This window comes from Epinephelus lanceolatus, chromosome 5, assembly GCF_041903045.1.
Source record: "Epinephelus lanceolatus isolate andai-2023 chromosome 5, ASM4190304v1, whole genome shotgun sequence".
Taxonomy (NCBI): Eukaryota; Metazoa; Chordata; class Actinopteri; order Perciformes; family Serranidae; genus Epinephelus; species Epinephelus lanceolatus.
In genome coordinates, this window is record NC_135738.1 from 8,024,227 (window position 1) to 8,038,045 (window position 13,819).

General features: G+C 41.9%; 1 protein-coding gene across 2 annotated transcripts in view; it reads left to right on the plus strand.

The window, feature by feature from the left end:
* The window catches only part of znf609a (zinc finger protein 609a), a 63,396-nt gene that overhangs the window by 40,547 nt on the left and 9,030 nt on the right, over positions 1-13,819 (plus strand). Inside the window, exons 1-2 of one of the 2 annotated variants that reach the window (XM_033635172.2) lie at positions 4,903-5,040; positions 10,121-10,346. In XM_033635172.2, the coding sequence (XP_033491063.1) occupies positions 10,121-10,346 (226 nt within the window). In that variant the 5' untranslated portion in view covers positions 4,903-5,040. Of the gene's footprint in view, positions 1-4,902; positions 5,041-10,120; positions 10,347-13,819 lie in introns of those variants that run through there. The other variant, XM_033635171.2, reaches the window with a different exon arrangement.

Genomic DNA, 13,819 nt, shown 5'->3' on the forward strand with positions numbered 1-13,819 from the left:
TGATGAGACGGCGTTTTGGGTGGAGCGGTCGCCATGGACGCGGAGCTTGCTGTTTCTGTAGGTACACATTTCCTGGGGACACCTGCACGCCTCGGCCCCGCCCCCTCCATTGTGATTGGCTAAAGTGCAGCATCATTCAAACTCAAAGCCCCGCCCTCCCCCCTCTCTGTAGTCGTCTTTCACACAGGGTTGCCGACAGGTTCTACAATGTAAATTGCAGAATCTGTCTTGAGAGATTAAGGTTAAACAGGCTTTTGATTAAAGGTTCAGCTGGTTGCTGATTCAAAGTTTAACCTGCTGTTCCTTTAGTGTCAAATAGGCTTTGATTAAATGACTAAATGGACTGTTTAAGGTTAAAAAGCAGCAAAGTCCATCTTGAAATTGAAGCTCCAAGTGTCTTTGGTTGATGAATTGTGTTTTGATTGATTTCCTAAGTGAAACATAACTGAGGCGTAGTCTTCAAGCATCTTAATTTGACCCAGGCCGAGCCGCTGTCAGCTGACTGCTGGTTTGAATTTCACAATAGAAATGTCTCCGAGTTCACTGTTACTGCTTGACATTTCCAAGAGCCACTTTCTGTTCCAGCCACTGCAGCCAAATCAGCCCAGACAGGACACACTGAGTCTATTTCAACAGCACAGACAGAAAAAGATGACACCACGTGGACCAAATGTCAGACTAAACACAAAGTGAAGACTGTGGAAAAGAAGTGAAGTATTCTCTTTCTATTGGACAGTTTACAGTGGGGACAGACAGGACAGAGCACAGAGAGACAGTCCTTCCTGTGAACGGCTAAACTTGGACACAGTGACGTCACATCTGGATGTTTCCAGCTGCTCCGTTGGTGAAAATCATTTGGGTCTATTTTAGATTCATTCAACATTTATTTATTTTCAAAGGCTCGTTGAGGGCGACCCTCATTTTCAAGGACTTCAAGTCAATTAGGGCTGTACTATTTATCGTTTTCCTATAGTCATCACAATGTCATCGATGTTGGTTGGTCCACAAAAATATTTGGTGGCCACAGTTGTGTTGAAACTGTTTCCAAGATGTGTTAACACAACTGTAGGATCATTCTGTGGTGCTGGTGAACTGTGGGCCTTTTACTGTTTACTACACTGTTAGGTGTTTCTTTTCTTTTGTCTATTCATTATGTCCCTGTTTCAATGAGGCCAGGTTGAATAATAGAAACACCTGTCAGTACAACACAGCACAGTTATACAGCAGCACAAACTACATCCTCTGAAATTCTCCATATATAATAAAATGTTGTCTTGGACTTGGTTTTAGCGAGGTGTACCTAATAAACCCCAGTGTATATGCAGGTTAAAATTTATCTGCAATAAACCAAAATCAGAGCTCGCTGCTGGATGAACTGCACAGTTCTCTTGACATTAGAGATAGATCAGCCTTGTTTTTATAGCTCAGCGTATATTTCAGTCATGCTGACAATATCCTGAATTATTTCTTTCCACTAAAGTTTCACTGCGGCTGTCAAATATCGGCCAAATACTGTAAACTCCAGTCTGGAAGGTATAAAGGTGTGAAGAAGTGGCTCAGGCTAATCCTCCCCTTGCACATACAGCAGAGAGCAACACGCTCTGCTCTCTGGAGGCTCTCACAATGTTTTCTAGGAAACCGAAGAAGACGTGGCGGGTTAAGGTGAAAGTGCATTCACTGTAAAAGTAAATTAACGCATCCTGAGAAGCTAACGGGCCCCCCGACACCTCGCCTCTGCAGTCAGTGTTCCTGGAAGTGTGTTCTCATGTCTGAAGCCTGCTACAGCTTCAGTCACGTTTCCTCTGCAGGAGAGAAACTACCTGCTCAGAATAGGTGAAATATTCCTTTAGGGTTTAACTCCGACAGACTTCGACTGGCTCAGTCTGTGCTGTTTAAAAACTGAGCAAAGTCACGCCTTTTTGTCGTCTTCATTTGTTAATTTTGGTTTTAAATTGGTCTTAAATTCGATCCCACAGTCCATTAAAAAATGAATTTAAAATTTAGCGTTCTGTCTCTCAGACCACACTGTCAGTCCTGGGCCTCCATCCAAAGACAGAGGGAGAAATCAGTCTGTTCTCTCCAGGTCTCCCTCCCTCCCAGATGTTATTCCAGTGTCCTTAGAGTGTCTCTGCATTCCATGGAGAAATAACTGCTAACCTGTTGTTCATTTCTAACATTCCTCTGAGTTCGTGTGCGAGTGGAGGAGGAGGAGGAGCATGGAGAAAAGTAGTCCTTGAGGGCTTTTCAAGGGAGGGAGGATTGTGAATAAGTTTTGGATGGAGGTCCTTGAGGAAATTCTTTATGTTTGATGGGTTTTAGGGAGATTTAGGAAGGATCTCTGAGGGCATGTTGAGTAGTTCCAGGTGCCCTTGGAGAATTTACGTGCTCAGATCCTCCATGCCATCAACATGGCCTTCGACATGTGTGCGTGACCAGTGTAGCAACATTCCTGACGTGGCACTGTGAACATGTTTCCAGAGTGACCAGCACCTCCCACAACTCCTGATAGGAGCAGATTGTGTTTTTGGGTCTGAGGACAGGCTGTCATATGCTGTACAGATTTTATGATTTGTGATACTGGGCTATATAAACAGAGTCGACTAGACTACTGCATGGCCTCAGTAACCCAGCTTACTGCAGTCTGAGTTGTTATGAGTTGGTTGATGCCTACAAGGTGAAAACACCGAGGTTCTTTATTAAGTTCTTTATTAATTTAGTTTCATGCATGGCAAGTGCACAGAGGACAACCGTAGATTCCAGGGACCAGATGTATAAACTGGTATTTCTAAATGTCAAAATAATTAAAAACGAGTTATTACAAGTTGCGCAAAAAGGTTATATCCATCCATCCATTTTCACCCGCTTATCCAGGGCCAGCTTGCGGGGCAGTAGGCCAAACAAAGCACCCCAGACGTTCCTCTCCCCACCCACACTTTCCAGCTCCTCCTGGGGGACCCTGAGGTGTTCCCAGGCCAGATGAGAGACATAATTCCTCCAGCGTGTAACAGGAGTCAGCCAGGGGCATCCTAATTAGATGCCAGAACCACCTCAACTGACCCCTTTTGACAAGAAGGAGCAGCAGCTCTACTCCGAGCTCCCTCTGGATGTCTGTGCTCCTCACCCTATCTCTAAGGTTAAGCCCAGCCACCCCTCGGAGGAAACGTATTTTGGCCGCTTGTATCCACGATCTCATTCTTTTGGTCACTACCCAAAAGTCATAACAGTTGCTGAGGGTTGGGATGCAGATTGGGACATAGATTGACCGTAGATAGTTCACAAGAAGGGTTTTATAACCAGTGAAATATGTATGTAGGATGCAGCTGGCCAATCATGCCGATTGAGTTATTGCAGAGAAGATTACTCAAGTAATTGATAAGGCAGAAATTAGTTGCTAACAGTTTGTCAGTTTATTAATTGTTGAGGTAATTTATCTCACTGCTTCAGCTTTTCAAATGTGAGGATTTGCTTTTATTCCCTGTTTAATATCATTATAGGTTGAAAATGGTCTGTTAATCAAATAAAACAAGCAGTTTAATAATACTTTTATTATTTTTAATTTTATTTTGCCTCCTCACTTGTAATAGCCATGGCCGGAGGTATTATGTTTTCAGGTTGTCCGTCCCATTCTTGTGAACGCAATATCTTAAGAGTGCCGTGAGGGAATTTCTTTGAATTTGGCACAAACGTCCACTTGGACTCAACGGTGAACTGATTAGATTTTGGCAGTCAAAGGTCAAGGTCACTGTGACCTTGCATTCATGTCTTTCTCGTGAAAGTGTTATCTCAAGAACACTTTGAGAGACTTTCTTCAAATTTGGCACAAACTTTTACCTGGACTCAACAACGAACTGATTAGAATTTGGTGGTCAAAGCTAGCGGTGACCTCACAAAACACGATTAACACATTGTTAATATTTTAAGACTAAACTAATAATCAGTAACTTGTTAAAAGAATCAGCAGTATCTGATGATGATGATAGTCATTAGTTGCAGTTTTAAATTATATTAGATCTAGTATTTACAGTAATACAGCAGTATTCGTGGGATAGACGAAGGTAGTCTATTTCTTCTGATTTTTGCTTATCGAGTTGACATCATGAGCTGGCTGTTAGACATGCAGAACAGAAGTTTGTTTATCAGTAGGAGGTCTTGAAATGGCGCTAAATGAATAAATATTGTTCAGACAGTGAAAGCAACTCTGTATTTTGGTTTGGGCCAGTCAGGACCTGTCACATATTGAAGACTGGTCCTCCATGGTATACCTGTTGCTGATTGGATGTTCCTCACTGCAGTACTGTCTTGGATTTGTTGTTAACGTCTCTGCTGAACCTACTGTGCACACAGTCTTGTACTTTTGACCTTGTAACTTGTTCGTTTTCCAGTGAAGCGTAATTATCTCGGCACTGTCTCTCATTGTCAGTCACCTCACACGGTCTGAGACAAAAGGACTTTTATCTCCTGAATTCTGGCAGCCTCGTGTAACCTCGCCCACTTCACTTCTCTATCAAGTGACACATTAAACAAGCATCAACGCAAAGAGCGGGAGAGAGAGAGAGAGTGTGTTTCTGAAGTGCTGATCAGTATCACTAATCTCTCTCTCACAGCCACTGAGTGACCTTGGAAGGAATGTGGCTTGTTGTTGTAATGAATACCTCTCTGAGTGAATGGAGAGGAGGAGGAGAAGCAGGGGGGGTCGGTGTTTCCCAGTTCAGGCGGCATCGTATCGGAGCATAAACTCTGCAGCCAATAGCAGTGATTTAAAACTGACCCCTCCCCCCTGTGAGAGAGTTGGTTGGTTTTCAGGGGGTTTTCCAGCATTCCAGGCAGCCATGTTTTTTATTCTCAAAGAGAAGAAGGATAGGGACTGGAGGGCTGGTTTCTCCTGTTGCCACAACAACACCCTCTTAACCAGTCGGTAAACCAGTGAGCTGCACACACCCAGCGCCTGGCAGGCTTCATCATGCTCCTCAGGTCTGCTGTCAGAGGGTCTGCAGAGAGGAAGAAGGTTTTCTGCAATAAGTCACAGCCTGTAAAAACAAGGTAAAACATGAAGGATTCACCAGGAAACAGTCTCATCATTTTCAGAAACGTATTTATAAAGAGACATGCTCTCAGCTCAAGTGACATCCGGCTCTTTGATTTCTGATTCATGACAAGAACCATTTGTTTACCAGTATCTGTAATTTCCAAGTCAACAGTGTTGTATTCAAATGATGGAGAACTGAGTGAGCTGTAGTTCAGCTGTGATGTTTCAATAATTAGTTGTTTATGTAGTCGATAAAAATGGTCATTTGATTAATCAGTTTGTCAGCTGACAGATTTTGAGAGTGCATCAATGGTTTTTGTTCTTTCAAGCAAGCTTTTTAAACTGATTTAAACCATTTACTTGATGATGGTTGTTGCTGTATTGAGCTTACAGATCAGACATATCTGTCACTTCCCCACATTGACTGAAGATAAGGTCTGTAGTCGCTAACACCAGATGGACACCCTGAGAGTTGCTGCATCAGGAGAAACAGGTTCCTGCTCTGTAAATCCCCGAACTCTCCGGCTGCTAATTGGCTAGTTGATATGTGATTGACAGCCTGTGTGTTGCTGCAACTCTGCTGTAAACAAAGACATCCTTTAACTCCCAGGACGCACTGCTGCCTCATCAGGTTGACAGTTCCTGCTCAGGTGCTGGTCAGGTTCACCTGTCCTTACACCTCTGTCTCTTCTCACGTCTGACCAGGTAACAGAAGTTGTGTGTTTCATTTGCTGTTGGGCTGCGGGGTCAGACAGGTCAGGTGAAGGATTTTCAAACAGGAAATGTCTAGAAATGTTATATTTTTGTTGTAACTTCCTGCTTGGTGTTGCTTAGGTTGCAGGAGGCGTGGCTCGGTGTGTTTCCTCAGAGAATCAGGTGACAGAGGGTTGTGGTCGCTAATGCCAGGTTCACACTACACTTAGGCTCTGATTTTTTTACTCAGTTTTTGGAGCTTTCTGACAAAGCCCTCAGATCATAGGTGAATTGGCATTAGCACACATCAACGCTCGAGCATTATGCTAAATGGTAAATGGACCTGCATTTGTATAGCACCTTTCTAGTCATCCAGCCACTCAGAGTGCTTTTTACACTATGAGTCACATTCACCCATTCACACACACATTAATTTTTTTATTCATATGACAGCATATGAAAGCCTGTCCTCATATTTTATTTCTTCTAAGTTTTTCACAATAAAAGTCCCTTGTTATTTTGTTAAAAGCTTTTATTGTGAAGCAGCAAAACAATAAATTACAGAGATTGCATCAGCAGCAACTTCACACAGCTCCTGTGCAGCTGAAAGCGAATATGAAACAGTAAAATAAAGCAGTTGTCTCAAAGAACAAACAGAAGGAAGAAGAGAGACTGAACTAAAAAAAGCAGAGATTCAGTCAGAAGCTACTGAGAGCTGAACACAGAAACTTAAAAATGTGTTTCTCTCTGGTCTCCTGCACAGACAGACATGAGTTGAGTCCCACACACACGCTTGTTTGAGGGGGAGAGGGGAGCCGGCTGTGGTTGGCGAGATGTCACCCCTACCCGCCTGGAAACGTTTAGGCGCACTATTGACCCAACTCCAGACATGGTCATCTTGGGGACGGCTTGGCATGGCAAGTTTAAACTGACAGTGGAAACTCATATCGCCGTGGCGTGGTTTGATTCAGCACAGCCAGTAGTGTTGATGGAAAAGCCATACTGGAGAACAATCTTCTTGTGTGTGATCTCATGCTGCCATTCAGCCACGTAGTGTTGTTACACCCCAACCTAGGGGTGTTAGAGTGTAACATATAAAGTGAAATGGAGAGCATCTGTGGAACAACAGTGAACAATTTATTGCTAATACAATGGATCTGAAAGTTGCTTACAGAAAGTTTGTTTCTGTTAAACGCAGGTGATACAAAGAAACTCAGACACAATATGAGGCGATGACTTCAGGGTGAACTACAGCCAAAATAAACAAAACCTACCTACCGATCATTCCCCAGACTGCTGCCTAGACCCTACAAACAAAAGAAACAAACAAAAACACAATGCGAGGCCTGACTCTGTAAACTAAACAAAAACAGGAGAAAGCAGCTTCAATCAGGCCGGACACTAACAAACGGCCCACCTAGCATTCAGCAACACGGACAACAAAATGAAATAGCTCACTGTGCTGAGTACAATCACACAACAAAACACAGCTTTATGACGATCAGAAGGCCGAGGAGGAAAGCGCCCTGCTGGCAGCGTCGCCCCTCAGCGTAATCATAGCCGACCCTGACGTAAAATAGGCCAAGCCCCCAGCTCAGCCAATCAGCAGCAGCAATGTCAAGGGAGGGTCACCAGATCGGCACTGGGCACCTGCACCTGGAAGGATCCTCACAGGAAACAAGCGCTTTCACTCTCCTAAAACATCACTGCTGCCACACATAATACAAGATACACAATGAAATATACAGCCGGTCGAAACAGGTGTGAAAACCACAACAACTCCGAGACTCTCAATTACAAGGCAGCAAGTTGTGTAGTGCGAACTGTACCGAGATCTGATGCGTTTCAAGTTGAGTAGTGTTGCACTGAAACTGTAGTTATCACTCTGAAACTTTGCATCACGCTTCAGAAAATGATCATCTTTGATTTTAAAATCTGTAAAATTATTATCAGATACACTTGATCGGTTCTCTAAGAGTCCTCAGTGACCAAAGCTGTTGTCAGTTCTGACCTTTGACCTCTGATCGGTGTCAGGAGGAAGAGGCAGGGTGAAGGTCGACTGCCTGTTCAGCTGCTCTCTGATCTCGTCCTATCTCCTGCTGAAGAGGCGGTTTAGAAGTGTTTCCATGGTGACGGCTGACACCTTCCCACTGCTCCCTGCTCTGCCCCCACACCAGCTGCTTCCCACCTGATAATTACAGCTGATAATTAGGGTCGTCCTCTGTTGTCCTCCTCTTCCTCTTTGTCCTCTTTTCTCCTCTTCCTTTCTTTGAACTGATCTCTCCTCCTCATCCAGAACAAGCTGTAAACACACCATTAAAATATTATGACTTCATAAAGTTGTTATGTGAACATGTTGGCAAACAGAAGAAGCCATTTTATCTGTGATTAATATAAAAGTATAGCTCATAGCTGCTTTGTTGAGATTTTCATTAACTACACTTTTCAGAATGAATCTGCCTGAATGCTTTAATATGTTTACTGTGGTAGTATATGAGCAGAAAAATACTTTTACTGTTTGATCTTTAATTCATGTCAAACAACACTTGTACACCAGTGTCTGTGCTGTTTGTTTGTCCACTCATTTGTCACTTGCTCAACTTTATTAGTTGTTTTACCATTACATAATGAAAGTTTTCATTGTTTGTTTGTGCGGCAGGGAAAAACTAACTGGTATCACAGCACAGATGGCTCTGTGTAGAGGAAACTGAGTTCATACTTTAAACACTCCCTGTACAAAGAGTAGTAACTGATCTACAGTCAGAGACGTCCTGTCAACAGTGCACACTCTTTTGTAATGGTTTATAGGGCAGTAACGGCACACAGAGGTCACGGTTCAGTGTGTTTTCGGTGCAGCGGAGAAGAAAGCAAATAAGGATCTGTTTGTTTTCATGTATTTAGAACAGACAGTAGTGAAAGTGACAATGACAGACGATCCTCCTGTTGGTCTGAGGGAGCATTCTGTCCACTGGTAGCTTTGATAAACTATTTATATTATAAAAATAAGGAACATTTTAAACACTTGTGTATCACCCTGTGTGAACACTGAAGAAACACTTTGCCAAAAGGCAAACACATGTTGTTTTCTCCTCGTCCTGGTGATTGACACATCTGGGGGGTGCCTTTGAATGTGTGTTACCATGTTGGATGTGTTTCCATTCACAGACCAAACAATGTTGGAACAACGCAGTCACACTGTCCTCGTCTTATACACAAATCTCTCTTCATTATTCTTGTGCCGGCAGGTGGTACTTCCAGCTCAGCTGTTTCATTTGTGTTCGACATAGTGTGACTGACTCACAGCCATCAGCTTGGTGTGCTAACCTCAATATATGTTGCTGAGTCCTGAACACTTCCAGCTGCAACAGTGACTCATGAATGTAGAGATACAACAATTGTGACATTCTGAGCCGACAATGATGTTTCAGATAACAATTTGGCCGATAGCTGATATCGATACGGATGTTTTTCTGTTGATGTAGTTGTTTATATTGTCATTTATTCCCCCTTGTGCAAGGAACTCTTCACTTCAGTCAGTCCGTCATTACACAACCTTTAAATGATTAATGAAACAACCTTTAATTTAACCTCGTTTCGAGTGAAAAACATTTTTAATAACTGCTTCCAAAGTGTTTTTACTGTATATAATATCTCATAATTCTCTCCATAATATCTGCTTTATTTTGCCATGAAAACATCGACGAATTTCTCCTTTAAACAGCTGTATTTATTCAAGTTTCTCACAAAAAACTACATTTTACAAGATTACACTGAACACATCATGAGAAAGCTAAAATTCAACTCATTTTTTCTGAATAGAGCTTGAATGCATCATAACGTAACTCAATGCAACCTCCGTCAGTAGTTAGTTCAGACCAGCGGCCGCTAACAGCTAACATTAACTAGCCCTCCTGCTGATTTCAACACAGATTTGTTGTTCACAGTTTGGCATTATCAGGGAAACAGGGTGCAACCTCTGATGTATTGATAGTGATATTATTGCATCCTTTTGTCCAAACGGCGTCCTGAAAGCTGTTTCCTATTGTCCACAAGACGACAGGATGCCATTAGTCTTGGGCCCTACTTTTTAGCCTGCACAAAACTGATAAAAAACTTTGGTGCATCCTTACATAAATGTAAATGCTTTCAGAGCTTCAGGGGATTATTTTGTTGCTGTAGCGCTGTCAGCCTCACATACATGGTGTTGGTGTGATAACAGTGACAGCAGAAAGTGTGTGTTGTAGCCGCTTTGCATCCTCGTCTGTTATGAACTGTGTGAACACGTTGACCTCTGAGTCTCTGGTCCAAAGTGTTTAATCAGTTTTAAACCACTTTGTTTAATCACATCATCTTCAGATCGTGTCTCTGACCTCTCTCCTCTCTCTGCTCACCTTCCTTCAGATGGAGTCTCCGGTCTCCACCCCTGCTCCTCCTCCTCTCCACCTCCTCGCTCCCGTCGCCAACAGTGACATCTCGTCCCCCTGTGAGCAGATCATGGTTCGCACGCGCTCAGTAGCTGTGAACACAGCGGATGCAGCACTAGCAACGGAGCCGGAGTGTCTGGGACCCTGTGAGCCAGGCACCAGCGTCAACCTGGAGGGCATCGTGTGGCAGGAGACTGAAGATGGTGAGAGTTACATCCTGGAGTTCACTCTGGAGAAATCACGTGGAATCAGCCTTTGTTTCTTTTACATTTAAAGATATAGAACAATTATGAGATGATATCACATCCACAAATATGTAATCAGTTCTTTATTCTGTCCAGCAGACTTCAGTCATTGTTTAAAGTCTGCTGAATGAGCTGGAGATGAAAGCAGAATCTTCTTGGCTTTTGTTTGCTTTAATTATTTTTATCAGGAACAAATTACATGAGCTACACGTGCACTCCCGCCCCAACTTACACCCCTGGGAGGGACTTTAAATTAAGAAAAAAAAAGAATAGGAAATAAAGAATATACAAAATACACAGTTAAGTTACATTTGATCACCATCCTTAGTATGAAATAAAGAAAACAGATTCACATATAGTTACAAAGGTCCCACCCTTTATGAGATCATGCTGTCGAGCCTCTCGGAGTGTTTCTGTAATAACAGCAGCAGGATTAGGGCTCCTCTAGTGTAATAAAATAGGCTGGATTAATTTAAGAGGAGGAAATTGGTAATGAATAGTCACCAATTATCAATAACTACATTAAAGAATGGTTAATAAAAGACAACACATCTCTAATATTCTTTGGGTTCATCATGTGATTCACATCATGTTTTCTTTTTCATATTAACATTACACTGGGGTTATGTTTCAGTGCAAACGTGGCTGTTTCCATCTGGTTAGCAAAGAAAGATTTGATTTTAATTTTAAAACCCCAAAGAAGTGAAACTGGCCACAGAGCTGATGAACTTCAGTAACAGGAGAAGAAGGACTTTGTGCACTAATGGTCAAATATACACCTTAAAACACACAATGTTATTATCTGTATGTAACCTATTATTCATATAAGCGGTGGTGAATAAATTACACATCTCTGTTGCTGGAGTTAAAGTACAGATAATCATGGTCAAATATTACTCCAATAAAAGTGAAAGTTGCTGAGTCAAATTATTACTTGTGTGTAAGTATTGGAGTACTTGCTTTAAAAAACAAAAAACAAACACGAAGGTATTCAAAGAACTTTTTCTTTTATCTCAACACATTTTTGTGAACACTAGGGTTGTCACGATATTAAAATTTCAAACTCGATATCAATACCCAGGAAAATATTCAATACTCAATACCATTTTCGATACAGTAGCAAAACATTAAGAGGCATGTCATTTTTTAAATAAAGATCAGAACAGTAACATCAATGATAACAACAAAAAATCCCCCCAAAATAAATAACAACCAGAAACAAGATCTGTCCATACAAATGTATTTGTCTACAGCCCTGTTTATTTTCTGTGCTTGAATTGGCACCATATTTTCGTTGCTGATCAAATAGAGTTGGTAGTTTAGGCTCAGGATGCTCCTGTTTCTACCTCACTATGGGATCAGAGAACCAGGGGTTACGGGAGAAACCAAACGTTTTTTCAGCTTCAATCTGTGACTTTACAGTTAACATAACTTTTCAGACACACATAATTGTGTTGTCCTGTTAAACTAACATTGTCTATTAATGTTACAGACGGGCATGACTGATAAAGTTTTCTGCTTAGCTCCCACATTAACGTTAGAAGTTATATTTTAGTTTGATGCTGGTGACACCAGCTGGTCAGCTGCTAGTGAGGGGAGGGGCTGTACCTGCCGTCTGCAGCGTGCTGTGTTCACTTCACTAAATATTTCCAAAGAGCACTTTTTCCTTTATCATTTTTGACCAAAACTGGCTGCTCTGATCCTCCTGCAGCCACGCTGGCCGTATTACAGCAACAGAAATGTGTGCATGCATGCACAGCGACGACAACAAGCCGGGTTGCAGCGAGGGCTCTGTGCCTGCCAGACGCTGCCTGCACAGCGTGTGTCCGTCGGACCCGTCACGCGCACCTGACAGGCGCTGAGGTTGCGTGCACTGTTAGTATCGATACTTTTGTAAATTAGTATTGTATCCGGATACAGCGTTTGAGTATCGATACTTTTCAGAGTATCGATACTTTTGACAACCCTAGTGAACACACACACACACACACAACATTGAGTCCTACATGAATTCACAGCTAAAGTGAAAACACTGGGGAACAATATTTTGTACGGCAGCTTCACAGGAAACTCCATAAACAGTCATTTGACCAAACATCACACTAAAACTGTAACGAATACAAGCACTGACAACTTTATTTAAAATATTTATCTGAAATTAAGCAAATGTTTACACACCTCGATGTGCTGTCTCAGGTTGAATGCCAAAAATTAAAAAGATTATGCGTCATTCTTCATCTGAAAAACTTTAGACATAGACTTGAGGTACAGCCATGGGCGATGTAGAGGGAAGTCTTCATCTCCATCTGCTGCTGTAACCATAGTAACATCGCATAACCAAATACAACTGCCTTCTGATGACCACTACTCTCTAGCTGTCTCTACCAATGAGCTGCCCAATCTGAGAAGCGCATGCACAAGGTAAAGGTACGGGAACAACACTCAGACAAACAAACCACATGCAGAACTGCATGATCAGTTTATGGACTTTTGCATTTTAGAAAAGAGAAAAAAAAAAATATTCTGACTTTAAAGCAAATGTACCAAATAACAAGAGCCGTCATAAAATTTAGGAGTCAAAGCAATGCGTTTCCAAAAAGAATAACACTCGGGTAAAGTACAGAATCTCAAAAATTGTGTTTAGGTACAGTACTTAGGTAAATGAACTTTGTTACTGTCCACTACTTCTTATAAAACTATGACATGACCAGTGAAAGGGTTACAGAAATAGATATCTGGAAGAATTAGGGGAAAAAATGATTTCTCTAGTCACAGAAAGACAAACAAGAACCAGAGTTGTTTGCCCTGAACTGTAAGACAAATAGCTCACATTTATTTAGAATGAAACGTTTTATTGATCTTCAAATGCTGACAAAACAAATATTTAACCTTCAGACTAGGGTTGCAAAGGGTTAGAAAATTATCAGCTAATTTCCAAGGGAAGTTAAGCCCTTGAATTTTGGAAATTTAGCACAATTGCAGTATAAAAATCTAACCTTGAGAAAAGAACTTGAGGGGGAAATACACAAAAAGCAATAATGGGTCTGAATGGGATGTTTTAGATAAAGGTATGTCCATTTCTCTGAACTGTAACCGTGCACTGCCTCCAGCAGCACTCCTCATCACATGCACAGATCATTTACCAGCACCCTGTTAAATGGGAGTAAAGTAAAAAGACAACCCTCTGTATGCACGGTGTATTCTCCATCGCGTGTGCAGCCACACTGCCGCCAACACTACTGCAACGTCTGAGCCAGAGGGCTACATGCTCTCACCATTATATAACTGCACTGAATATATTAAATATGTTCTATGATATTTCAATAAACCAGTAGAAAGGAGCCTCAAGCAAAGTACACTGTTTGTCAACACCTTCTGCTCATTTGGCTGCTACCATGTGGGGTTTAGGTTGATTTAGCTGATTGAAGAAT